Consider the following 25,087-nt stretch of genomic DNA (forward strand, 5'->3'; position numbering starts at 1 on the left):
TTCAGATACTACTAATTCTAAACTTATCTACTTCAAGTATTTAAATATTCATAAACTAGATAGATGATATAAATATATTTAGATAGTTAGATAAATAAATTAATAATAATTTTCTATAAATTAAGTTAGATATTTTGATTTTTAAAAAACAAATCGCTATTGATATAACTTCAAGTCATTTTTAGCTTTTTGTTGTAATAAGATGAAAAGTTTAGGTAATTATAGTGCTTTTGCTTTAACAAAAATAAAGAAAACTTTAAATTTAATTATTATTAATATTGATTGTAATTGTTATGGAAAAAAATATTAATCAACATACTAATTTTATAGAGGTCGAAGATATTGAATAAGCGCAGGCTATTGTAAAAAATTAAGATGATGAGAAGAAATAACTATATCTACCTCAAGAACCTGTTCAGAAAACGGAAATGGAGTACTCAAGGTATTAAATACCACCTAATTTTTAAATTGCACATCAACATTAAGTAAATTAAAAAATAGGTCTTTAAAAATTAAACGAATAACTTAAATTTTTACTAAAGATAGCTAACTTGGTAGGATATGAGAGTAAAGAATCAAAAGATTTGTGTGTCTGCTGTGCAAGATAAATCAATAAATAAAAAATTAATTTGCTTTGTAATCTCAGAGATCTCTCATTTCTTGGGAGTGGCTACCCTCTATATTTCAGTTTTTTAAAGTACTGTGAGGTATTTCTATGCCTTATACTATTGACTTCAGGAGGATATAACATGCTTACTAATGCTATTTATGGTTAAGACTGCAAAGAAGATAATGAAATTGAAGGATAAGACACTTCATAGATCTGTAAGAAAAATTGGATAACAGTAATTTCATTAGGAAATAAATAAGAACAAAAGACTTTAATGTTTGTATAAGAGATACTCAATTTAGCTACTGTGATTATAATTATTATATTACTTCAAATATTTAGACGCTATTAACGTAAACTAGATTCAGAGTGTGATGAAGCAGATATTTCTGCAAACGATTACACATTATTGTTTGAAAACATTCCCTTGGAGTTTGATGCTATTAATAGCGACTATGATGATGACTTGAAGCTGTATGTTGAAAAAGATATTTCAAAAATGTTAAATTAAGAAAGTTCAACACCAAACTAATGCCTTGAAGTAGTTAAAGTGATTTTATGCTACAATCTTAAAGAATTATAGCAATTAAATGACAGACATTCAGAGTTAATAAAACAAAAATAAAATACAATAAAATAAATGAATAAAGGAAAAATAGCAGACACTTTAATTTTAGAAAACATTAACAAAAAAATAGCAGATTTAGATGATTAAATTTTAAGATTTTAAGAGAAATTTGTAGATGGTAAAGGCAAAGAATTCATGAAGCAATATTTTACTGGTAAAGCACTCGTTTCTCTAAAAACTGAATAAAGTAAAACTATTTTTATAAATTATCTATTAAAATTCTTTACTTCATTTTTTAAATCATTAAATTACTCATAGATTTTTTTAAATCTGGTTAAAATTTATTGTTTTATTAGTTCTATAAGATTTATCATTTATTTTAAAAACATAATAAGAAATTGTAATTTTAATTTCGAGAAAAGTAAACTTAATTTTTCTATAAATTTTTCAAGAGATGGTTGCTAGAAATAAAAAATTAGTTATTGATAATTTTTATTAGCTATATAACTACCTATCTAATAATCTTTAAATTTTATTTTATTTTTCTTTCTATAACTAACTAAAATATTGTTTAATTAGTGAAAGAATAAGTCCTCAATTTCGCAAAAGACTCTAAAAGATCTAAAGAGCTAATCTATCAAAATCAAGTAGTTTAGATAAAATAGGCACCTTATCCTTCAGATATGTACTGGGAAAATTTACACATAACATAAAATGAGAAAAATAAAAGATTTGTTAAAGGATTTTGCATAACTATATTAGCATTGGCTGGATGTGCAGGATTAATATATTTACTGTTATTTATTCAAAAGCAATAAAAACCTTCTTAAAATTAAAATACAAGTTAATAAAGTAATGCGTTGGTTTAGAGCATAGCTATTTTACTATCTATTGCAATTACTATATTAAATTTTTTACTGTAAATTGTTCTTAAATATCTGACAAAGTAATGTTTTTAATATTGTTTTAAACCTCTAAATAATTTTAATTAAATAATTAAAGTATTGAAGGATGCTATACAAGGACTGAGTTTAATATAAGTATTGCCAAAAAAATGGCATGGGCTACTTTTATTAACACATCTTTAATACAATTCTTTATAGATGTTGTTTTGAGCGATTCAAAAAAATTTGGAGCAATATTTTCAGAAGGTGGGATTGCTTATAACTAAAATTACGTCTTTATGTTTAATATGGTAATTCCTTTTGTAATGGGACTTATCGATTTCCCAGGCATTTTCAAAAAGGTAAAATAAAAAATGCTATCTAAATAAGTGGAAAAATGCTATTTTACACAAGAACAACTAAATACGTAATGTTTAATTTTTAAAAATAGTCTGTCAATTATTTAATTTTAAATAGCTTATACGAGTATCCATAGTATAATATTTCTCAGTAGTATGCTAATAATTTAAAAACTATGTTTATGGTAGCTTTCTACTCGCCTATAATTCCAGTTGGTATATTATATTCAATGGTTGCTATACTTCTAATGTATTGGGTTGACAAGGTAAATAAATAAGTTTGAAATAGTTTTGGATCAAAATATTAATTTTTTTGAATTATTTTTTAGTTTAATATACTGAGAAGAAAAACAATCAAATTCTCTTAATCTGCAGAATTATCAATTGAGATGACTGAAATGATTGAATATATATTACCTATTTATTCTCTCTCTAATGCACTATTTTTGCTATATATTGTTGGGATTGATTATGTTTCTGTGGTAAGCTGGATTTCTTTAGGAATTGGTCTAATTCATGCAGCTCTTCCTATGTAATTATTCAATGAAAAAATGTTTGAAATTGCTGAAGCACCTCCTAATTTGCAAGATTTTTACTAAGCTGAGCAGTTTTTCACCACTGATTATGATAGAGAAAATCCAGCATATTAACTTATAGTACTAAATAAATACACTAAAAAAGAATAGGAAAATAAATCAATTTAAATCAACAATAATATTTAATTAAAAAACTCTACACCTAAAAAGCTATAATAATCTATTTTCAAATCAAATAATGAAGATGTCATTTAAAAGCATTCAGATCATAAAACAAAAGTAGTACATGAATAAGGTTAAGGTTCAAATAGGAACAAGTATTTTAGCTCAGAAAAAATGTATAATTCAAATCTCCAGATAAATTTTATAAATTCAAAGTAAGAAACAGCAGATACAAATTAAAAAATTAGTAATCTCGAAGACTCTGTTTGCTGAAAAGAATAATAAATTGAGATATTTAGTCAATTTAATTTATTTTAAACATAATAAATAATTAAAACTAAATTGCCAAATATTAAAGTTATTATATATATTTATATATGTGTAGTTGGCAAAATATTGGTTTAATTAATTTTATAAATTGTATAAAAATATAATAGTAACTATCCTCAATAGCAAAAAAGTATTTTGAAAATAATTTATTTGCTTTAATTATGACTGTTTTACTATCAATTTTAATTAATATTTTAAATGTATTTTATTCTTCTATATAAAAATTCAACTATTGTAAATTTCAAAATTTCCCCCCCTATTAATAAAAATGAATACATTTATAGAAATGTATTCATTTTAATTATAGGGGGGGAAATTTTAAAATATATAATAATAAATATTCTAAATTCACTAAGTAAATTATTGTTCCACTTAGCAAACGATTTTACAATTAATTAATTAAGTTAATTATACACATTTATTTATATATACGTTGTCAGAATAATCTTATGATCTTAAATTTCTGCACTAAAATATATCTATATATAAAAATTTTTCTTTTATAATTATTTATTGTTTTTTTAAATTAAAACATTTACATATTTATTTTTTATTTTTTGTAAAATTATTTTTTTACTTACAATTTTTTTATAAAAAAGTTTTTTAGGAATTTAATTTTTCTTTTTTTTTCAATAATTTAGCTTGTTTATTAGATTGATTAAAACTAGTAAGTAAAAAGATTTGATTGGATTATTCAAAATGTCTTATTTGCTAAAAAGAAAAGCTTAGCAAGGAGCTTATGACTACTCCTAAATAAATTAATTGGAAAATATTAGAAAATAAACAAAGAAAGATGAAGATTCTGCACTCTCTATTTCATAATAAGACTTAGAATTTATTGAATCTCTCCCTCAAGTTAGCTTCTAGACTCCAGATATAGAATAAAATCAGATGTTTTTAGTGTAGGTAGAAATATCACAATTTATTTATTTAAGAATATTTTCAAATAATTTTTATATTCAGCTTTACTAAAATATAATTCAAAAAGGTTTAGTATCTTCAAGATGAGATTGAGAATAGTGTTAGGTTAAAGAATTTCAAAAATATTCCAAGAGTAATAATAATATTTTTTAATATCTAAATAAGGAGACATTAATATTTTAATTATGATGTATTTATGAAAACTAGATTTTGAGAAAGAAACTTATCGCTTTAGTAAAAAATAACTCCTAGAAAAAAAATTAGGACCAATTTCAGAGATTGATGAGCATTCTTTCTTCATGTTTATCTTTACAATAAATTGCAAACAACTTCTTCTTATAAGTAATAAAATCTAATTTTTTGTTAGATTTAGTGATATAAATAAGCTTTGAAAATGATATAAAATGCTTGTTTTTTTAAATGATAGAAAGAGCTATGTGACAATCTTTTTGAAATTTTAAATTATTATGAAGAGTTTGTAGATAGTGATTGCATAGACATTTTATTTAATTTGGTAAAATATTCAGAATATTATTAAAAAATATATTTATTTTTTATTTGTTTTTTTGTTATTGCTGACTCACACAGCTAAGTATAGTTGAAAGTGGAGGTATCAAAGAATGTTTGCTCAACATCATCATTTAAATGTGCAAGAAAAACATGAATAAATGCAAAAAGAGTGTCTAAGAAAATTAGGACAATCCTGAAATTAACAAATTAAGCGTTAAAATGAAATTTAAATTTATCAAATTATTATTCAAAATTATCAGTGTCGATGTACCAGAATAGGAGCTGTAAAGCAATAGTAAAAATATTTCAATATTAAATTCAGAGAGTTCAGCTTCCAAAAATCTTTAGCAGAAACCAGCTAAATCATTTCAATCCTAATTGATTGCAGAGATGTTAAGATGGCTTTAGCAAGAACCTTTAATCTCTTCAAAAGTTCTTAAATTTTTATTAGGGATAGAAAGTAGATAAGCAACGATTGTCAAGCTCTGCTTACTTAAAAATATTAACCTTAATGAAGATTCTTAATTATATTTCTTAGATTTTCTATAATTACTTTTCAAAAAAAATCCTTAATCGTAAGGTGATATTATTCACAAAGTGTTTTTATACATCAATAACTGTACCAGGTCTCTTTCATAATAAATAAGACTTAAAGCATCATAAATATTACATTATTTCCCATACTTTGATGAAAATCTTCTGTTGAGGACAATAAAACTAGAATAATTTTAAGATTATGGAAAAGCAGGAAGTTAAACTCCTACAAACAGTGTAATGACACCTAGTAAAAGTAAATTTTTGCTTTAATTAATAATGAATTTGATATAAATTTTGACAATTTAGACGACTAAGAAAGATTTTCAATCAGCCACGGATATGGTGCAATTGTTCATCTATTAGAGGACGAGTTTAATGAAATAAGAAAGAGTGCAATTGATATCATACAGAATTTTGGACAATAAAGCGAATAATTTGGTAAGGAGTCTAGAGATATATTATTTTATATGCTCAATGATGAAAATGACTCTGTTAGAATTAAAGCAATTTAAGGAATTAGCAATGTGTTAGCTTAAGAGTCCGTCGAAATACCTGATGGCTCAAATAGAAAATTAGTTGTTATAACAAATGAAGAAATGGATAGCTTAATGTTCAATTTAAAAGAAAAAGTACCAAGATTAAGAATTGTAATTTACAAGCTACTAGGAAAGGTGAAAATAAATAATATAGATTAGCTAAATATGATTCTTAACATAACACTTAGAAATATCAATGAATTTGGGGACAGTTCTTATATTTTCGAGATGTGTAAAAACGTAGGAGAAAATAATAGTGAGCTCATTAAAAAGAATATTTGCTAAATTTTGCAGATAGCTGATATTCTCTATGTTTAAGAACCTCATTGGAAAGATAAAGCCCATATTTATAGAATTATTATGATTTCAAATGCTTTCAAAAACAGAGAAGAGCTTTTAAAAAACTCAGAAACTCTCCTTCCAAGTTATTTTTTAAAGTAATACGATATGATGTAGGATCTAATGCCAAAGTATTTTCATCAGCTTTACAGGTAATCATTAAATAAAGATTTTAAAAACTAATTTTTATTTTAATTTATTCTTAGTTATGAGTAGAGCTAATTATTCCCTTAGAAATAGCAAGAAGATGAAAAGAAAAAATATTATAAGAATCAAAGAGATATTGAAAAATAGGATAAAGAGATTGAAGAAATAGAAGAAGAAGAATAAGGTGAAACTAAAATAATTAAAAATGATAATTAAACAGAGAAAAATAATTTAGAAAAGGTTTATGCTGATAATCTACTCAGTTTATTAGTTAATAGTTTATCTGAAATAGGTAAAAAAAACTCTGCCTTTCAAGTAATTTAAAAAAATGCAAAAAGCTAAAAGTCTGTTTCTGGGCCTCAGCAAGACTAATATTAATTTATAAATAAAATTTCTAAAATTGCATATCAACTTTCACTATTTATTAAATAATCACAGTAAAGGATATCTTAATAACAATCTATTTAAGATGTCTAAGCTTTGAGATATTAGCTATTGAAGATTATTAAAAATATCCATAAAGTTTAGTGTAAATTTATTTTAGATGATTAAAGTCAATAAGTTATTGAAAAAATGCTCTTTGTTGCAATATTGTAGTTGCCTATTCTTCATATGACTTAAATTAATTCAAATAATTCTTCAACAGATTTATTCGAATCCATTAAATTTGTTAAAACTATGACATTTATAAAAGACATAATTAAAGAATTTTAAGATGCTAACAATAATAAGCTCAATAACAATTAACACCAAAGTGCATCTTCCATTCGCTCTAGTAACAATCCTTTCTTTCTTCTCTACTCATGCTTGGAAGAAGGAATGAAGATAACTAGTGATGTTTAAGCAAACCCTTAAAGACTATCTATACCTTCTACTAGAGAAATATTTTTTAATAGATATAACAACTTCTTAAAGTAATTGCCATACAGGTTACTTTTTCCTAAAAAAGAGAGCAATAATTATTTTTTATAAAAATAAAGTTCAATTCTGCAAAACTAGTTGAACTCAAACTAAAATAATTAGCAAATAAAATTAAGAAAGGCAAACATTTTCGTGCCAAACGATGAGCCTGTTGAAATTCAGTCTAAATATATGGCAAAAACAGGTTTTATAGCAGAAATAACTCACTTTTTGACTACTGAAGAGAGAAAAAATCTTTAAATAATTGTGGAGTATTCAGATAGTTCATATGAGAGTATGTAGTTAATTGAAGATGACTTTGTTTATTTAACAGAATCTATACACGTTATTAACACGAACATATTTTTCTAAAAAATTAATTGGACTACTGAATCTCTAGTGAGTATTTCTATAAATTATCTGAAACCTCTTTCTCTCTTCAATAGAAACACCATTTAAAGAGAGATAGGACAGCTGTTACCTTCTTATCAGAATTAGAATAATAAATTAATATATAACATTCTTGATTCATCATGCAAGCTTGCTTAATCCAAACAATTTCCTTTAATTATAAAATCTAGGGTAATCTGATTAAATCCTGGACAAAATAAATTTAAAAAATAATTTTTTAAAAACAAAAAATTTTAAACTTATAAAATAAAAAAAATGTGTTATTTAAATTTTAAAACAAGTGTTTTTTTTTTGTATAAAAATTTGTAATTTATTCTATTATTAAAATGTAATGCACAGTAAAAAAATTGGTTTAAAAACTGCACATTATGCTAATTATTGTTAAAAGTGAAATTAATTCAAATCCTTCCACGTTAAGTTTGACTAAACAACGAATGAGGTTTTTATTTATCAAAAAGATATTAAAAAGAAATAAAATATGCATTTTTAAAGTTTGTAAATAAATAAAATTTCAATTTAATTGGCAAATGAATACAGTCTATATTATTAATTAACATTAAAATAAATTGAATTAATAGATATATGAATGAATAAATAAATAAATAATCATCAATAAAAGAATGAGTGAGACAAACCTATCTAAATAAAATAAATAAGAAAATTAATTATAATAAATAAACAAAACAATAATAATAAACGCAATCAATTGATCCTTTTATCAAGAGGATATTAAAATTTTTCAAAAAGTTTTTAATAAGCAAAGGTTCTTCAAAAGACAAATAATTCCTGAAAAGTAAGGAAAATCTAAAAAGTATTTTAGTGAACGTTGTTTCAACACAAGGATAATAAGTATTTCATAAGTTAGAAAAAAAAGTTTAAAATGGTCATTATTAGTGCTGCAGTTTGCGATAAATAAGGTGACATCTTAATAGCTCGTCAATATTAAAATATCACAAAGCATTAGCTTGAGGAGAACATGAGAAATTTTCCTAAGCTCATAACACCTGATCAATAACACACTTTTGTTGAAACAGAATATGTGAGATATGTGTATTTACCATTGGATAATATGTACTTGGTTCTTCTCACTAAAAAGAATTCAAATATTATTGAAGATTAAGAAACAATACGCCTTCTTCATAAAATAGTTTAAGATTTGTGTCCATCTGGAGTTTCAGAATAAAATGTTTTGAAAAGAGATTTCGATATCTTATTATGCTTTGATGATGTTATTTCTTTTGGTTTTAGAGAATCAGTATCTTTAAGTCAAGTAAGCTTTGCTTTTTTACAAATTTATTGTATTATCCTCAATAGACAATGTTTTTATTATTGAGATTGTTAATAAGATTTAAATTAATTATTTCAAAAGCTTTTCAAAGCTAAGATATACAAAAATGGCAAATTAATTTAAGAACTATTTTGAAATGTTTTAAATTAGGAAAATGAATTTAGTTTTGTGAAAAAGTTTATTTTTCTTTTAAATTTATTAATTTCTGATCAATTTTTATTTTATCTGTATGGATATCAATTTGAAAAGAATTTCTAACACTTGTAAAGATATTCTTGCAAAAAGTTTAAAAAGCAATTTATTAAATATTTTAAAATGAAATATAGGTTTAAAGTGCATTGGAAATGGAGAGTGCAGATGAAAAATTCCATATTATGTTGATGAAATAGAAACAAGCAGAATAGCAAGAAGCTGCTAAAAGACATTAGTAAGAAATGTAAAAGAAACGTGCTGCTGGAATCAGCTCTTCTGGTAATAGCATTTCCTCCTCAAGCTATGGTTCCTATAGCAGCAGTGGCGCTTCAACAAATGCAACTGGAGGTATCTCTTCTAGTGGTATAACTAGTATGGGTTCTAATTCATTTAAATCCAAAAATGATGAAGATGAAGGTGTTTTTCGTCCTGATGACAAACCTGTTTATAATCCTTCATCAAAAGCAACTACTGTTGCTCCAAAGAAGGGTTTAGTCCTTGGTAAGAAGAAAGCTCCTACAAAAGAAACTCCTGTTGCAAATTAAAAGGAGGCTAGCAGCTCTTCAGCAAATACATAGGCTACTTTGTAAGAGAAGATTGTATAAGAAAACTCTAAAAAAGAAGAAATAAAAGTTAATCCTCTTAAGGCTCCAGTTGACATTGAAATAATTGAAAAAATGAGTTGCTAAATGACTCGTGATGGAACATTAAATTCCCTTGATATAAATGGTGAAGTATTCCTTTAGTTCTACGATCCTTCTAAAGCCCGTATCGCTATACAATTCGAATATGAAAATCTAAAACTAAAGACACTTAAACCCCATGTAAATTTAAATAAGTAATTGTGGACAGATAAGAAATAGATCGCTTTGAAAAACATAGAAACTGCTTTCCCTGTTAATACTAGAATTCCCTCTGTTAAATATGGTTATAATTCTACTAACACAGCTGATTTACCATTCACACTAACTTGCTGGTTTAATGATGGATAAGTTGCTCTTGAAGTTGAATTTAATACTGATCAAAATCGTTTTGAAAAGCTAGAAAAGATTGAAATTTCCTTTAGCTACCCATCTAAAGAAAAGCCTGATGTAAGCTCAAGTGAAAATGCTGAATACGAAGTCAATTCTTCAAATAGTGTTTTCAAATATATAATTCCTTCCTTAAGTGCTTCTAATGCCACATCTAACATTTAGATCAGTTTCTCATCTAGCTTAGCTGAAGATGACATATTCCCTTTCGATGTTAACTTTACATTACCATACACTTTTTACCAAATTAAGCCTCTTGCTGTTGCTAATTTAGGTAATAATAACGAATTGCTTAAATTCGATGTAATTTCTAAATGCACAGCAGATAAATATCAAATCAATTGATAAAAAAGTTTTATTTTATTTATGCTAGAAAATTCAATCAAATAAAATTATTTTTTGTATAATTTACGTTTTTAAAAATTATTTACAAGTATCTAAATAAGATCGATAAATATTAATTTGTTTTTTGTTTTTTTTGTATTTTCACTTAATAAACATTATTGTATCTGTGTTAAAACTATGATAAATTACCTAATTTTGATATTTCAAGTATCTAAAATTTAAATATTATAAATATCTAGTATTTTTTTTTTGTGTAGATGCGTTATTAAAATAACTTTAATTCAAAGAAATATCAATTCCAAAATATTTAATTAAAGAATTTTCTATTGTGTTTGGATATTCTTTTATTATTTGATCCCTCTCCTTTTATCCTCAATAAATGATATCATTTAAGTATTAAATGAGGCTATTAGCAAAAATAAATTGTAGATTACAGTTTTTCACAGTTTTTAATGGGCTATTTTTAATTAACAAGAAAAATGATTAATAATTTTAAACATTCAAAAGCTGCTGACTTTCTATCTGGTGTAATTACTTTTTAAAAAAAAGAATTTTAATTTTTTAAGAATAAAATAATAAGATGTAAAAAAAGTCTGTTGTTTTTATACTTGTATTGCTAATCTCATGCAATTCAGTTTATACAGAAGATTAATTTCCAATTAAAAATGTCGTTGTCTTAATGATGGAAAATAGATCTTTTGATCACATGCTTGGATGGATGAAGTCTAGTAAATCAAATATAACAAATCCTAATATAGATGGGTTAACAGGTTCGGAATGTAATCCAAAATTACTTTCAGGAAAAATATGCGTTTCCCAAAATGCAACTGACACTACTAATTATGACCCATTTCATTTATTTTCAAGTACTACTGAGAGAATTTACAATTGTAAATATGACCTTATTAATTCCAAGAACTCTAAAAACCCTTGCAAAAATCATGCTTCTTTGGAAGAGCCTGCTAATATGCAAGGTTTTGTTAAATCTGCTGAATGGCTTTTACATAGCGGAGAAGTTGAAATGAGTGGGCACTTACCAGAAAATGTTCCTATAATTAGCACTTTAGCAAGTGAGTTTGCTTTATTCGATCGCTACTTTTCAAGTTTTCCTGGCTGTACTAATCCAAATAGAATATTCATGCACACAGGTACCAGTGATGGATATGTTGGTAATGGCTAACGTGCAGGATAAATTAAAAATACCACTATATAAGAAGTGCTTGAAAAAAATGGATACTCTTGGAGATATTACTACGAAGGTGATGCTTTAGATTGGTTCCTTTATATTGAATATTTCAATAATAACTTTTAAACTCCTGGTAGATTTTCTGAAATGGAATAATTTTATAGTGATGCAGCAACTGGAAACCTTCCAAACTACACTTTTATTAATCCCTCTGAATCAATTCACCCAAATTTGAATAACACCAAATCATTTGGCCTTCCAAACGACTAACATCCTAATCATAGCGTAAGAGAAGGAGAGAGATTGATTAAAAATGTATATGAAGCATTAAGAAATGGTCCTCTATGGAATCAAACATTATTGATAATTACTTATGATGAGCACGGTGGTTTTTATGATCATGTCCCTCCTCCATAAACAAATATTCCAAGTCCAGATAACAAAGTTAATGCTAATGGATTTGATTTTAAAAGACTTGGTATTAGAGTTCCTACAATCGCTATTTCTCCATGGATTGAAAAAGGAACATTAGTGAATAAACCCACAGAAGAATAAAGACCCTTTGAAAACAGTGAGTTTGATCATACTTCTATAGGAAAAACCATATTCAAGATATTCGGAATTGATTATAATTTATCTCAAAGAAGTGAATGGGCAGCTTCTTTTGAAAATATATTAAAGTTGAGAAAAGAACCTAGAAATGACTGTATTTCAGAATTAGCTTACATTCCCCCACCAACAAAAGAGGAAATCACAAGACTATACAGCTTGCCTATTTAAGATACTCTCAAATAAAAAATAAATAAAATTTGTAGGTTACATAAACCTCGTGATCCATATTGTGGTGAATAAGTAGAAAACTATACAGACTATGTTAATTTTATAGATCAACTTGATAAAATTCTACTCGATTGAATCTAAAAATATATTGGATTGAATATAAAATTAAAATAAAATATTAATTTTTTAATTTATTTTTTTAAATTAGATTTAGATAGTTTTATGCATTGAAAATAAATTATGTGTTTATTTTTTGCTTTATATAAATATGAAATTAAAATTTCTATAAAATAGTAAAAAAAATTATTATTTTTAATTAATTTATGAGTTTATGTTAAAATAATTAAAAAATTGTGAATTACTAATGAATAATAGTGGTATTTTCGTTAATAAAAATTTAATTTTTTGTGTTAAATAAACGAATTTTTCACTAATAAATTTTTCTGATTAAATTCATCGATAAATAAATAAATTGATAAAACTTAAACCAAGTCATCTAATTAACTTTTTGTAAGGATGAGAAGAAAAAATTAAAATGAAAACTCTACTTATAGCTAAAAAAAGTAATAAAATAGAATAGTAAACGATATGCATAAGTTAGAGGAAGAAGATGAAGATGATGGAGCATACCCACCTATTGAGTATGATGAAAATTACTAGCACAGCTCTGATTCCTCAGATGACGAATAGTAGAAATTTGATACTAATAATGGTATCTAAAATAAATAGACTAAATAAATTTTTTAAAATTAAAATTCTAACGATCACAATAAGGGATTAAAGGTAAGTATATATGCGAGAGGATAAGAATAAAAGTAATAAGCTTAGCATGTAAGTAAACCACCTATTGAAAATATTTAGGATATGTTTAAGAATTAGCTAGAAAAAAAATTAAAGATGAAAGAAAATTTATCATCTTTAAGTAGTATTAAAAATAAATTTGGATCTGGTGACGAGGAAAGTGGTAGTCTTAAAATAAATGTGCAAGAAAATTAAAGCACTCAATTACAGCCTATTACTTTTAAGGAATAAAATATAAAAAGTCTTAATGGGTCTCAAAAGAATATAAATGATTTAGGGAGCTAAGGTAATTCTCAAAACAGCTCAATGGTAGAAGTAATGAATATTTAGCTAAATGAAATAAGCGAAGCTAGAAAAAAACATTTAGAACAAATAAAAATGAAGTAATATGAATAAAATATTAAAAATGACAAAAATTTATCTGATGAGCAGAAAAAAGTGAAATTAGACTACATAAAGCATTCAATGATTGTTGATAGAATTAAAAATATTATCGAAAAAACTAAAAAAATGAAAGAATAGCAGTTTAAGCCTGCTAAAAAAGAGTAACGGTTCGAAATGTAAATAAGCATTTTCAAAAACTTAGACACTTATCTTGAAACAAAAGAGTTTTTACAAAAAATCAACTCATCTGTTAACGATAATTAAAATAAGTAAAAGTAATCGTAGCACAAAGTTTAACAAGAAAATTCTACTGAAATAATACGCAAAAAAAAAAATACAAAAATATTTAAATCCTTATAAAATAACTAATTCTAAGAGCAGGGTGAGCTCAAATATGAAAATATTTAAAAGATACTTTAGAAAAGCTATTAATATTTAAATGAAAAAAATGATTTAATATTATAGTAGGAATAGATTTTAGGTGGTAGTTTTCTTTAATAATTAGAAAAAATGATGGTAGGAGATCGTATTAAGGAAGAAAGTTAAGAGGATATGCTATAATTATAAAAATAATTGAAATAGAAGTTTGAACAAGTAACTACTTAAGAAAATTAGTCTGATACCAATGCCTTCTATGACATCCTATAATACCAACTAGAAACAGGTAACGCTATTTGATTAAATATTATCTATTTTTTTTTTTAAATTCATTTAATTTCTTTGAAAAAAAGAAATTTAAGTATTAACATATTTATAATTTATTAGGTTACTTTTGTAAAGTCGATCCAGATTAAAATAAAATTTCAGAGTCTTCATCTTATGAACACTAGAACAATTAGATAAATGAAATAATCAACTAGAAAGTCACTGTTGATAAAAAAAGAACAACTCAAACAAAACAAGATGAGCTTGAGGAATACAGAAAGAAGGCTAAAAAAATAACTTAACTTCTATTAAGTACGAGCAAAAACATATTAAAAAAAAATATAGAAGAAAATAACTTAGCTATATAATAAGCGAGAAGAGCTCGTGCTAATCTTAAAATTTAATAATATTTAAACATAAAATAATTAGAAAAGAATATTAAAAGTATTCCTTAAAAGCTGCAGAAAGCTTACATATCTGAGCCTGATAAATTAGATGAAGATACAAATGAGTAAAGAGTTCAACAAGAAAAAGAAGAATAAGAGGAGTAAGAGGAGAAAAAATAAATGCTAAAAGCTATGCTTCCACCAATTAGCACAAATAAGAATAATAATATTGATAAATAATTATAAACTTTAGAAAGCACCCTCACAAAGCTGAACAGCTCTAGTATTTCTTAAAATATTTAGAAAATTAGAAATTCTATTGATAGAAGATTTTCTTTGAGTAATGAATAAAAAGGTATTATTGTTCCTTCATAAAAACAATCATAATTTGGCAAAACAAATAGTCCATCATCAATTCTTATAAAAAATAACCAAGATCCATAGTATTTCGCTCAAGTATAAAATGAATAAAATTTAGATTTTACTGCAATGCCTTCTTCCCCATTAATAAAAAACCAAATATCTTAAACCTCAAGGAGAAGTAATACTAATTTCTTTAAGTAAGATCCGTAAATATTTAATATGACAAAATAATCAGTAAATAGTAATTAAAAAACTAACGACAGATCAATTAAAAATCTAACAGAGAGTGGTTACTAATACTAAATAAAAACAAAAAACGTGCAAGAATCAGAAAAAATGAAGGGATCTAAACGGATATTATATAAAAAATAGAGCTCTATATCTAAATTTGGAGATAAAAGTCCTTCTTCTTAGATGATTTAAACAGAAGTATCAACTTAAGGAAGTCCTATTTTATAAGCATAGAGCTATATTTCAAGTGCAAAAACAGGCTAAATAAATAGGAAGCAAAGTGGCCAAAGCATTCTAGAATAAAATAGCTTTGATAGTTAGTTCGAATAGCTGAACAAAAAATAGGGTTTTTGTGTTATGAATATTAAGGAGATTGTTAATAAATTTAAGTTAAAAGATCATAGTTTTTAAAATACAAATAAATTCATTAAATTAGATTAGAATAAATACTTGTAAAACTAAGATCAAGTAAAAGTAAAAAGATAGAAAATACAATCACTATCTTTGTCAAATCAGCGCTCTAATCAAAAAAATACTATTGAATATCATAACAATACAGACAGATACTCAGCAAATAGCTCAAAATAAAAATAATAAAATAATAATTAAGCCAATAATCCTTATTATCCTCTCGTTTAGTAAAAATAATAAATATTTAATCAAATAAAATCTTAATCCTTGGAAAAATAAAAATCTAAATAAAATAATATTTTCTTGACTGATAATTTTGAACTTTCTCCAAGTAATACAAGAAAAAATATAGCGAGTGAAAAAGTTTTAATTTCAAATCATTTCTCTGCTAATACACAGAGACGTAGTGTAGCAAATTTAAGTGATAAACTTCTTCAATTTTAGAAATAAAGTGATAATGATAATAATCCTCTAAAATTACTAAAAAAATGTTCTTTAAATTATATATCTGAATAAAATAGAAATCTTGAGTAGATAATGAACAATATTAATCACTTTAAAGTCTCTTATAAAAATGATAAAGGTTACTTTAGTCAATAAATAAGCGAATTGCAGCTCAAATTAGAGTAGCAATAAGAAAGGCTTACTAATTAACCACTAGATTCTCTTAGATTATGTTTAGATGGAGTATCTCGTTAAATTAAGCCTTACTTTTTCGATAGAAAATAAATTTAAAAAATTACATGAATTTTATTTTTTAAATTGTAAATTTCATGAGTTCATATCTAATTCATAATAATTAAATATATCTGTTGAAAATTGTTTTCATATTTACAAATTTTTATTAAATATTAATTATAGTGACCGTTTATATAATTAATTAAACTAACTTAAAATATTTAATTTTATAATTTAACAAACTAAAGCATAGTTTTTATGGTAAAAAGTTTTTAATTCTTTGATAAGATATTTGGAAATAAAAATTACAGTGGCTGGAATATTTAAAAATTTTTATTTTATACCCTAATTAATTATTTGCCATTGAATAAATAAATTATAATCTGAATTCTGATTAATTAATTAAATATGTAAATTTGTTAAATTAATAAACTATAATAATTATTCAAATGAGTTTATCTTCTCATAGATCTTAAGCAAAAATAAAATTAGCGATATTTGACAAAGAAGGATACTTAACAAATGAAGTTATTTAGATTTGTAAGGATATAGGTATTGACGAGCAAGATCTATACCAAAGAGATATCGAAGACTTTAAGGAAGTAGGCTAAGAAGATGGTTAAATAACAAAAATATAGTAAATGAGATTTTAACATTACGAAAAAAGAAGGCAGAGTATATTTATTTAGTTTAGTTTTTTATAATTTTATTTAAAATTGTGATTGTAGTTAAAATCAATGCGATCAAAGAGACTATGAAGTTAATCAGAGAAATGGAATTAGAAAAATAAAAAGCCGTTGAACAAGCTATCAAATAGACTACATAGATGACTGTTTTAGATATCAAATAAAACAAAAATAAAGAAATCAAGCTCTAATAGATTATATATTAGATGGAAAAAGAATAACTTTTAGGGTTGTAAGATCAAAGCGAAAATAAAAAATAGAATATACATAGCTTTTAGGCTATTGATGATGGTTACAATCCAAAAGAAATTAGTTAAAAATAGTAAAATATGTATATTAATAAGTCCTTTCACTTGTAATCTGGATATGGGAACTAAAATAAGGGCAAAGATAGCAATTCTTTAAATAAACGATCGTATAATTAAGTTAAAAATGGCTACTAAGAAGATTAATTTAATTAAAAATATGTAAATAATTCTAATAACTAATCTATATTGAGTGATGCTCAAAACATAACTTTGGGAAGTAAATCAGTTGTGCTTTAAAGAGCAGGAAGCCGTAAGCACCACTTTACACAGGGAGACCATGAAGAAGATTGTAAATCTAAATATAATACTCTTGAGCAATAGAATTCAAGATAGAAATTAAGAAATTACACTGCTTCAATATCTCCTTACAATAAAGATTAATCCCTTTTAAATAAAACTTTACCTCATTAAAGCGTAAATACTGTAGTCGAAAACCTTGACTACGAAGTTAAGTTAAAGTTAGTTAGAAAACTTATGAGAATGGAAAGAAACGATGAAATAAAAAAAGAGGTAGCCAAATAAAAAGAAGAAGCTGAAAATCAAATAAAAGTAAAAAAATATTAATAAGAACTAATATGTTTTTTTCAATATAAAATACTTTATTCTAATTAATTTCGAAAAATAATTAACTTATAACGTTTTATATTTAATAAAAGGAAGAATTAGAGTAAAAGGAATAGGCTTTTGCTTAAAATCATGCAAAGATCCTAAAGCAAAAAGAAGAGATTCTTAAAAAAAAAATGAAAGATCAAAAAGCACATCAAATGATTGTGAGAAGTTAAGTAAAAGCCAGACAAAAAGAATAAGAAAAAGAACGAATTAAAATAAAGGAATAGTAGATAAAAGAAATAGAGTTAAGGATGCAGCTTGAATAGAAAAAATTAGAAGAGGAAGAAAAATAAAGTTTCTTGAGGTATTTAGAAAGAAATGAAGAAAAAAGGTAAATAGAAGAATTTAAGAAATTGAAATAAGAATAATAGATTTAAAAAGCCCTCCAGTTTATGCAAGAAATAGAAAAGGAACAATAAGCCAAATAATAAAAGCATAACCAAATATTATCCTAAAAGTAAAGAGAAGTCTCTAAAAAAATCGAATAAGTAAGAATTTGTTATATAGATGAATTAAATTTTAAAAAAATAAATACTTATAATAAAGAGATAAAATAGGGCTAAATCAAATATAATCATGAGAGAACAAGAAATATAAGCCAATAAATCTCACACAATTTAAAAAATAATTTAGAGTATTTAATCGAATGTAAGTTATTATAAGATACCATTGAAACTAAAATATATTTTATAACTAATTAATATTTAAGAGTGTGACTAATCAAGAAAGGAAAAGAAATACTAGTGTTTATTAAGCCTCTAAAATGGTTGAAATTAAAAGCAAAAAAGAAGAATTCGAAAGAGAATAAAGCATAAAATTGTTAGATAAAGTAAAATAATATGATATCAAAGTTAAATAAGCTGAATAGTTTAAAAATCAAGTATTTAATGAGAACTCTGCCCAAAAAAAAGAATAATTTTAATTAAAAAGAGAAGGAGTTCTTGAAAATTTAGCTATAAAAGATTATCAATGGGTAAGATATCTTGAATTTGTTTTTGATATTTAAGTCTAACTAGAATAATTAAAAATATATAGGAACTTTAAAGATAAAAAGAAATGGACAAATATAAATAAAAAATAGAAATGGCCAAAATAAATAAAAACATTAAAGAAGAAATAAATGTAAAAATTATTTACTCATTTAAAAGCAAAAATTTATTTTAATTACTAAACCCTATTAAAATTAGTTTCTAACATAATAAGGAGTAAAAGACATGTACAATATATTAAAAAAGTAGAAAGAGTAATGATAAAAGTGTTTAATCATTATATATATATAATAAATAAATCTAAATAATTATCTTTTTTTCCATGTATATATCTACCTAACTACCTCACTGTTTAAGTAAGCTCTAATTTTTAGATTTTGTTTCTTTTTAAAATTTTTTTGCAGCAATTAGCTAATTTAAAAAAAATTTTTTAATAATTGTTCAAAGAAAAATATATATATTGAATATAATTAGTAATCATAAAATAAATATCTTTGAATTTGAAAAAATATAATATTTCATAAAAAAAGAAATTATTTATAACATATTTGTTAGTTTTAAAAGTTTGATTTTGTTTTGTTTTTTAAAACTTAATGTTTTTCATACTTTAAAGAATATATTTATACTTAAATATTAGTTGTAAAACTTTTATTTTGTTGTATTTTAAAAGATTAAATTGTAAAAAATTAAAGAATAAATTAATATCTTTAGATATCCAAAATAATATAAATTAAACATTTCTATCTTAATAAATTAGATTTTTTACATAGTAATAATACCTTTATTTATCAAACTCTTAAATTTATACTCTTTCATTTTAAATACTTACTATATTTATTACTAATTATTTATTATTTACACTCTTTTATATTATATTTTTAGCTTCTAAAAGGAAAACAAACAATTCAAATATATCAAATTGTAGGCTTGTTTGGCATAAGATACTTAGGCACATCTGCAAATTTTGGTGGCAAATTATATTGACCTGGACCAGGTGTGGTAAATTTTGAGTCATAACCTGTTCTTTAAGATTTTTAAAATGTAAATTAAGGAGTTTTAAATTTTTAAGCTTCATAATTTCTATAATCAGCTGGTCCTGGAAGTTTTGATTTCTCCTTCAAGTTAGCTAAATCAGCCCTATCAGACTTTGAAGTTCTAATTAAAATTAATTTAGAGTTAATAATTTAAAATAATTTGATAATCTTATTTACGTATAAGCACCTTTTTTTGATAAAACTGCATTAAAATTTGGATTGTATGACTAAGGTCCAGGAGCATCTGAGTATGAATAATCATAATTCCTTGAACCAATAGTTGCCTTTAATATATTTCAAAAACAATTTAATCAATTTATTAATAAAAAACAATAAATTACCCCTCTTTTAGAGTTCCAAATATCTTTTGTAAAATAATGCTAAGGACCTTTTTATATATTTTTTTTAATTTTAATTTCGATATATTGAATTACCTGGTGCTTCACTGTGTCCTAAAGGTATTCTTTATGATGACCCAATTGTAAATTTTGGATTATTTTTTAGCTTAAACTATTCAGAACCTAATACTCTGAATAAATTGAGTTGTTTTAACAAATAAAAAATAATTATTTAAATTTTACTCATAGTGCTAAGGCCCAGGAGTATTATTATTTGCCAAAGACTTTCTTTATTCCTTTCCGAAGGAACCAAATTTAGCTTTTCCAGAAAGTAAATCTTTAATATTGTAAGCTCCTACACCAGGAGAATCATCTCGTTTCTCGTGCTCATTCTTTTTAGGAATAAAACCTCCCTTGGAAGAAAGCATAGTTTTGTTCAAATTATATTACTTTAATATTTAAAATAGATGTTAATCATTCATTCATTTTAATAAATGACTATTAATTTTACTCCCACTCCTGGAGTAGTTCTACCAGCTCCATCAATTGATGACCTGTCTTAAGATCCAATAGAAAATTTAGGAGATTTTCTTTAAACATCTAAAGCTGATTAGCTTATATTATATTTACCAGGTCCTGGGCTCTCTTTATTGTATACTAAATCCTCTCTTTTTTGACTTCCCATTCTATTTTAAAGTTTACAAAGAGTTTTTTTCAAACAAAAAATATAAAGAGATATTAGCAAAACTTTTTATGAATCATACTTTGCATAACTAGGTCCATTTAGAGTGGTTTTATTAATATCATAATAGCCTGGTCCTGGTGCTTCAAACGATTTATTTAATTTATCTGATTTGTTTGGCGAATCATTTCTTTCACTTTTTGGAATACTTTATAAAAATATTAGTAACGTTTTATTCTTTAGCATAATTTATTTCTATAAGTTATAATATGCGTAGAATTTGCTACCTAAATGCTGGAGCATTCTTTTAAAAGCTTTTTGGGCTATAATTCGCTGGACCTGGAATTTTTTATTTTTCTCTTTCTTCATAGTCTATGCTTCTTTTTTCTCCTATGTGATACTTAGGAGCTTCATTACCCTTTAAATTACGAAAATAATTAAAAATATTCAAGGAGATAATTAAAATGATTCAACAAATATGGATCTTCCATATTGGCTACTAGAGATAATATATTACTAAAAGACTTGGTAATTTATATGTTCCGGGACTTGGAGCGTCACTCTTTATAAGATCTGTACGTCCACTCTGTCCAATGCTGTTAATAAATTTGAAAAGGAAGCTTAGTTTTAATATCTTTTAATAAAATTTAACCTATATTATGGTGATTAGTTATGTACTACTTTTACTTAATTTTCAGTTTTATACTAACCAGGACCAGGTACTCCTTCAGTGCTACCTAAATTGCCTATTTTAAATATATTTTTTAATCCCAAATTAATCAATTAGCAAAATTTAGTACTTCTTTTGGCTTAAGGTATTGACCAAGCTGATACCATTTGCTTTTAAACTGTATTAAAATAAGAATTTTTTTATTATATGATAAACAATTCTAAAATCTTGAGAATCAAACAAAAAATTAACAGCTATCGCTTGATTAAATTGTAAATTAGTAAAACTTATCCATTCAATCTTGAGAAATATTTAATATATTTATGAGATGAGATGGTAATGTATCTATCCTAGATTTAGAAACATATTACTAAATATATAAAATAATATATAAATAATTTAAATTAAATTTCAGGAGAGAATAAATTATATAATAAGGAGTTTATTGAATTAGACATATTTACACCAGCAAAGCACAAAATTTAACTTTTTATAAAGAGTTTATGCTTTAAAAATGAATAATTTCTTTCATTTTTATTTATTAAAAGACTTAAATTAGTAAAAAATGAAATATTACATTTTATTTTAAATAAATTATTAAAAAGAGTAAGTAAGTAAGTACATAAAAACTAATAAAATATAATATGTTTACTTAATTTTAAATAAATTGTGATAATTTTGTTATTTCTTTAAAGTTATATTATTAATTTTATATTCTTTCATTTAATTGGTTGATTTAATTAAGAATTAATAAAAAAAAATACCAATTAATTTAATCAATAATTAATTTAGAAAATAATTAGTTTATTTAAAAAGCATAATAATTTTGTGAGTTTATATAATATTTTACATATGCATGTATGTATGTATCTATCTTTAATTTATATTAATAAAAAAAAATAGTTTATTTTTTTTTTTTTAACTTTTATTGTTAATTTTAAATTCTTCCATTTAATTGGTTGATTGAATTAAAATTGCTTATATTTATAATTATTTTAATTAAGGAATTAATAATAAATGTAAATGCCAATAAAACAATAATTAATTAGAAAATATTAATTTTATTTAAAAAAAGCATAATAATTTTGTGTAATTATTTAATATTTTATAAATACCATATATCTATCTATAATTTTTATTATTAAAAAAAAATACTTTATTTTTATTTCTTGATAACTTTTCTTTGTTTAATAATAAATAATTCAAAAAAAAACAGAAAAAATTTTTTTTTATCTATTTGGATTTTAGCTTTGCTCAAAGTCTTCTAAATATTAAAGATGATTATTCAAATTATTTTAAAATTGTTAACATGACACATTACAAAATGTATCTACATCTTTAACAGCATATAATTATTTAAATGCTTCAAAATATTCATCTTGTTTCAATAGTTCTAATCCTTATAAATTCTATTTTTTGTTTATCTTTAGAAACAATTCAGCATTAAAAATAATTGCATCTAAATAAACTGAGATTACACGAAAATCTGTTTTCATTAGTTTTTTCATTTTATAAAGGCATTTTAAATACTCTTCTTAAAATCCTGGATAAGAACCCCATTTTTGCAACTAAAGTAAATTTCCAGCCAAGCAATTTAAATTTTACAAGTATGTGTAAGTTTCTTTTTCAACGTCGTTTTTATTTTTGTAAAGATAAAACACTTTGCTAGAATTTAAAAAAGAGTCTTAATAATTTTATTTAAAAAATTAGTCTTGAGCAACTTATTGAAGTGCAAAGGTGTATGAAATAAAGTGATTAGTAATAAATTCTTCAGGGAATTATTCAATAAAATTAATAGCCTAACTTAAAGCAAAAAGCCTTTCATCATCATTTTTTTTATATTTCATTATCTTTGATAAAGTCAGTATTATTAAATTTGCAAGTTATCTACAAGTTATTTTTTTGTCAGCTGTCAAATTTTCTGTACTTTTAAGTTAATTATATTAATCTATAACTTTTTTTATATTGTTTAAGCTTTTCTAAAAATATCCTTAGCAATCTTTTTCATATTTTGAATTTACTAATTTATATCCTATTGTAGATTGAATCATAGATAGTAAAAGGAAATCACTTTCCCCAATCTTACTTTGCAAATACAACAATTACTAGATTGATAAAGATTCACTTAGCCTGTCAATTTCTAGAGCTTAAGATAGTTATGAGTTTTTACTGTTATCTTCTATGAATTTATCAATTATCTCTTTACCTTCAAAATTTTAATCTTTCTTATAAAAATGACTATAAGATCGGTATCCAAGTGCTATTAAAAGAGCATTAAGAAATACACCACTTAAATAATATTCAGTTTTTGAATTTACATCTTAATCATCATTCACATTAGTTTTATTATCATTAGAAAAATAATTTTTGTTTTTATTAAATAAAATGGAGTTTGATTAATATGATTGACTATAAAATAGATTTTAATAATTTATAGCAAACTTTTTTCCTCTTTGTTGTGAACAACTATTAAAAGTTGAATAAAGAAACTATTTGTTTGTAAAAAACTTTTTGAACATTTTCTTAATTTTTTTTTTTGAATATTTGTATTCAATTTTTTATTTGTTAATATCTTTATGGATTTTAATCAATTCTAAATATTTTATTTTCTCATTTTTCAAAATTATATTCATCTATCTAATTTTCTGAGAATTTATTTATTTTAATAATTGGAGGTTAAATATTTTATTTTCTCATTTTAAAAAATTGTTTGTATTGATCTAATTTTCTGAGAATTTATTTATTTTAATAAATGGATGTATATTCAATTAACATTACTTACAATACTTTTCATTAATAAAAATTAATAAATTAAATATTTGTTTTTTATTATCATTTCAAGTTAAATTATCTTTTCACAAAAATTTTTTTTTTTAATAATTCTGAGATTATTTGAATTTTCAAATTTTTTAGAAATCCTACATTTTTGAATAGGCACAATTAAAAAAAAATGGTATTTTAATTTAAATCACTCATTAATTCACTCGTTATAAAAAATAATTACTTCAAAAAATTATATCTAATACAAATATGTAAAATTCTTAATAAATATGAAAATAAAACTATTTACAAAAATACTAAAATATATAATTCATGTTCTCATTATCCTTTATATATAGAGATTGATTCATTTAAGTTTTGTAGAAAATTTTTTGCAAAGTCTTTACTAAGCAAACATTTTTACTCAAAATTGAAATTGCCTAAATTAATTTATTTCCTTTGAAATTTCTCAAATTTTCTAGTATTATCAATAAATTTTAAATTTATAAAATATATTATTTATCTATATTGGTTGATTGA

The 25,087-nt window shown here is 23.7% G+C and overlaps 8 protein-coding genes across 8 annotated transcripts; 6 read left to right on the forward strand and 2 right to left on the reverse strand. All coding sequences in view use genetic code 6, as the record gives it.

Annotated features, from left to right (window-relative positions):
* Nucleotides 1–202: 202 nt before the first annotated feature.
* TTHERM_00467830 (kinase domain protein) lies at nt 203–3,392 on the forward strand (the record flags this gene model as incomplete). The annotated part of the gene is made up of 7 exons (XM_001025078.2): nt 203–215; nt 331–485; nt 543–1,425; nt 1,758–2,124; nt 2,181–2,489; nt 2,540–2,687; nt 2,751–3,392. The coding sequence occupies 7 exons, from the start codon at nt 203–205 to the stop codon at nt 3,390–3,392; spliced, it is 2,517 nt and encodes an 838-aa protein (XP_001025078.2).
* Nucleotides 3,393–4,148: 756 nt separating this feature from the next.
* TTHERM_00467840 (hypothetical protein) lies at nt 4,149–7,930 on the forward strand (the record flags this gene model as incomplete). The annotated part of the gene is made up of 7 exons (XM_001025079.2): nt 4,149–4,355; nt 4,438–4,503; nt 4,578–4,712; nt 4,798–4,884; nt 4,959–5,670; nt 5,724–6,444; nt 6,499–7,930. The coding sequence occupies 7 exons, from the start codon at nt 4,149–4,151 to the stop codon at nt 7,928–7,930; spliced, it is 3,360 nt and encodes a 1,119-aa protein (XP_001025079.2).
* Nucleotides 7,931–8,630: 700 nt separating this feature from the next.
* On the forward strand, nt 8,631–10,606 carry TTHERM_00467850 (adaptor complexes medium subunit family protein; the record flags this gene model as incomplete). The annotated part of the gene is made up of 2 exons (XM_001025080.3): nt 8,631–9,020; nt 9,365–10,606. 2 exons carry the CDS (start codon nt 8,631–8,633, stop codon nt 10,604–10,606), a joined length of 1,632 nt encoding a protein of 543 aa, XP_001025080.1.
* Nucleotides 10,607–11,186: 580 nt separating this feature from the next.
* TTHERM_00467860 (phosphoesterase family protein) lies at nt 11,187–12,707 on the forward strand (the record flags this gene model as incomplete). The annotated part of the gene is made up of 1 exon (XM_001025081.1): nt 11,187–12,707. One exon carries the CDS (start codon nt 11,187–11,189, stop codon nt 12,705–12,707), a length of 1,521 nt encoding a protein of 506 aa, XP_001025081.1.
* A 369-nt stretch (nt 12,708–13,076) lies between these two features.
* Nucleotides 13,077–16,540, forward strand: TTHERM_00467870 (hypothetical protein; the record flags this gene model as incomplete). The annotated part of the gene is made up of 2 exons (XM_001025082.2): nt 13,077–14,421; nt 14,523–16,540. The coding sequence occupies exons 1-2, from the start codon at nt 13,089–13,091 to the stop codon at nt 16,538–16,540; spliced, it is 3,351 nt and encodes a 1,116-aa protein (XP_001025082.2). The 5' UTR covers nt 13,077–13,088.
* A 335-nt stretch (nt 16,541–16,875) lies between these two features.
* Nucleotides 16,876–19,324, forward strand: TTHERM_00467880 (hypothetical protein; the record flags this gene model as incomplete). The annotated part of the gene is made up of 7 exons (XM_001025083.2): nt 16,876–17,146; nt 17,200–18,014; nt 18,122–18,562; nt 18,621–18,722; nt 18,784–19,047; nt 19,110–19,196; nt 19,262–19,324. The coding sequence occupies exons 1-7, from the start codon at nt 16,921–16,923 to the stop codon at nt 19,322–19,324; spliced, it is 1,998 nt and encodes a 665-aa protein (XP_001025083.1). The 5' UTR covers nt 16,876–16,920.
* Nucleotides 19,325–19,977: 653 nt separating this feature from the next.
* TTHERM_00467890 (outer dense fiber protein) lies at nt 19,978–22,074 on the reverse strand (the record flags this gene model as incomplete). The annotated part of the gene is made up of 11 exons (XM_001025084.2): nt 21,918–22,074; nt 21,770–21,863; nt 21,635–21,713; nt 21,405–21,535; nt 21,200–21,325; nt 20,947–21,121; nt 20,679–20,884; nt 20,532–20,626; nt 20,439–20,485; nt 20,275–20,381; nt 19,978–20,218 (listed from the first exon to the last, which is right to left on the reverse strand). Exons 1-11 carry the CDS (start codon nt 21,952–21,954, stop codon nt 19,978–19,980), a joined length of 1,338 nt encoding a protein of 445 aa, XP_001025084.2. The 5' UTR covers nt 21,955–22,074.
* A 1,217-nt stretch (nt 22,075–23,291) lies between these two features.
* Nucleotides 23,292–23,618, reverse strand: TTHERM_000467909 (hypothetical protein; the record flags this gene model as incomplete). The annotated part of the gene is made up of 1 exon (XM_012800260.1): nt 23,292–23,618. The coding sequence occupies one exon, from the start codon at nt 23,616–23,618 to the stop codon at nt 23,292–23,294; it is 327 nt and encodes a 108-aa protein (XP_012655714.1).
* Between the last annotated feature and the right edge of the window lie 1,469 nt (nt 23,619–25,087).

The sequence above is a fragment of the Tetrahymena thermophila genome, assembly GCF_000189635.1.
Source record: "Tetrahymena thermophila SB210 genomic scaffold scf_8254371, whole genome shotgun sequence".
NCBI classification, from domain to species: Eukaryota; Ciliophora; class Oligohymenophorea; order Hymenostomatida; family Tetrahymenidae; genus Tetrahymena; species Tetrahymena thermophila.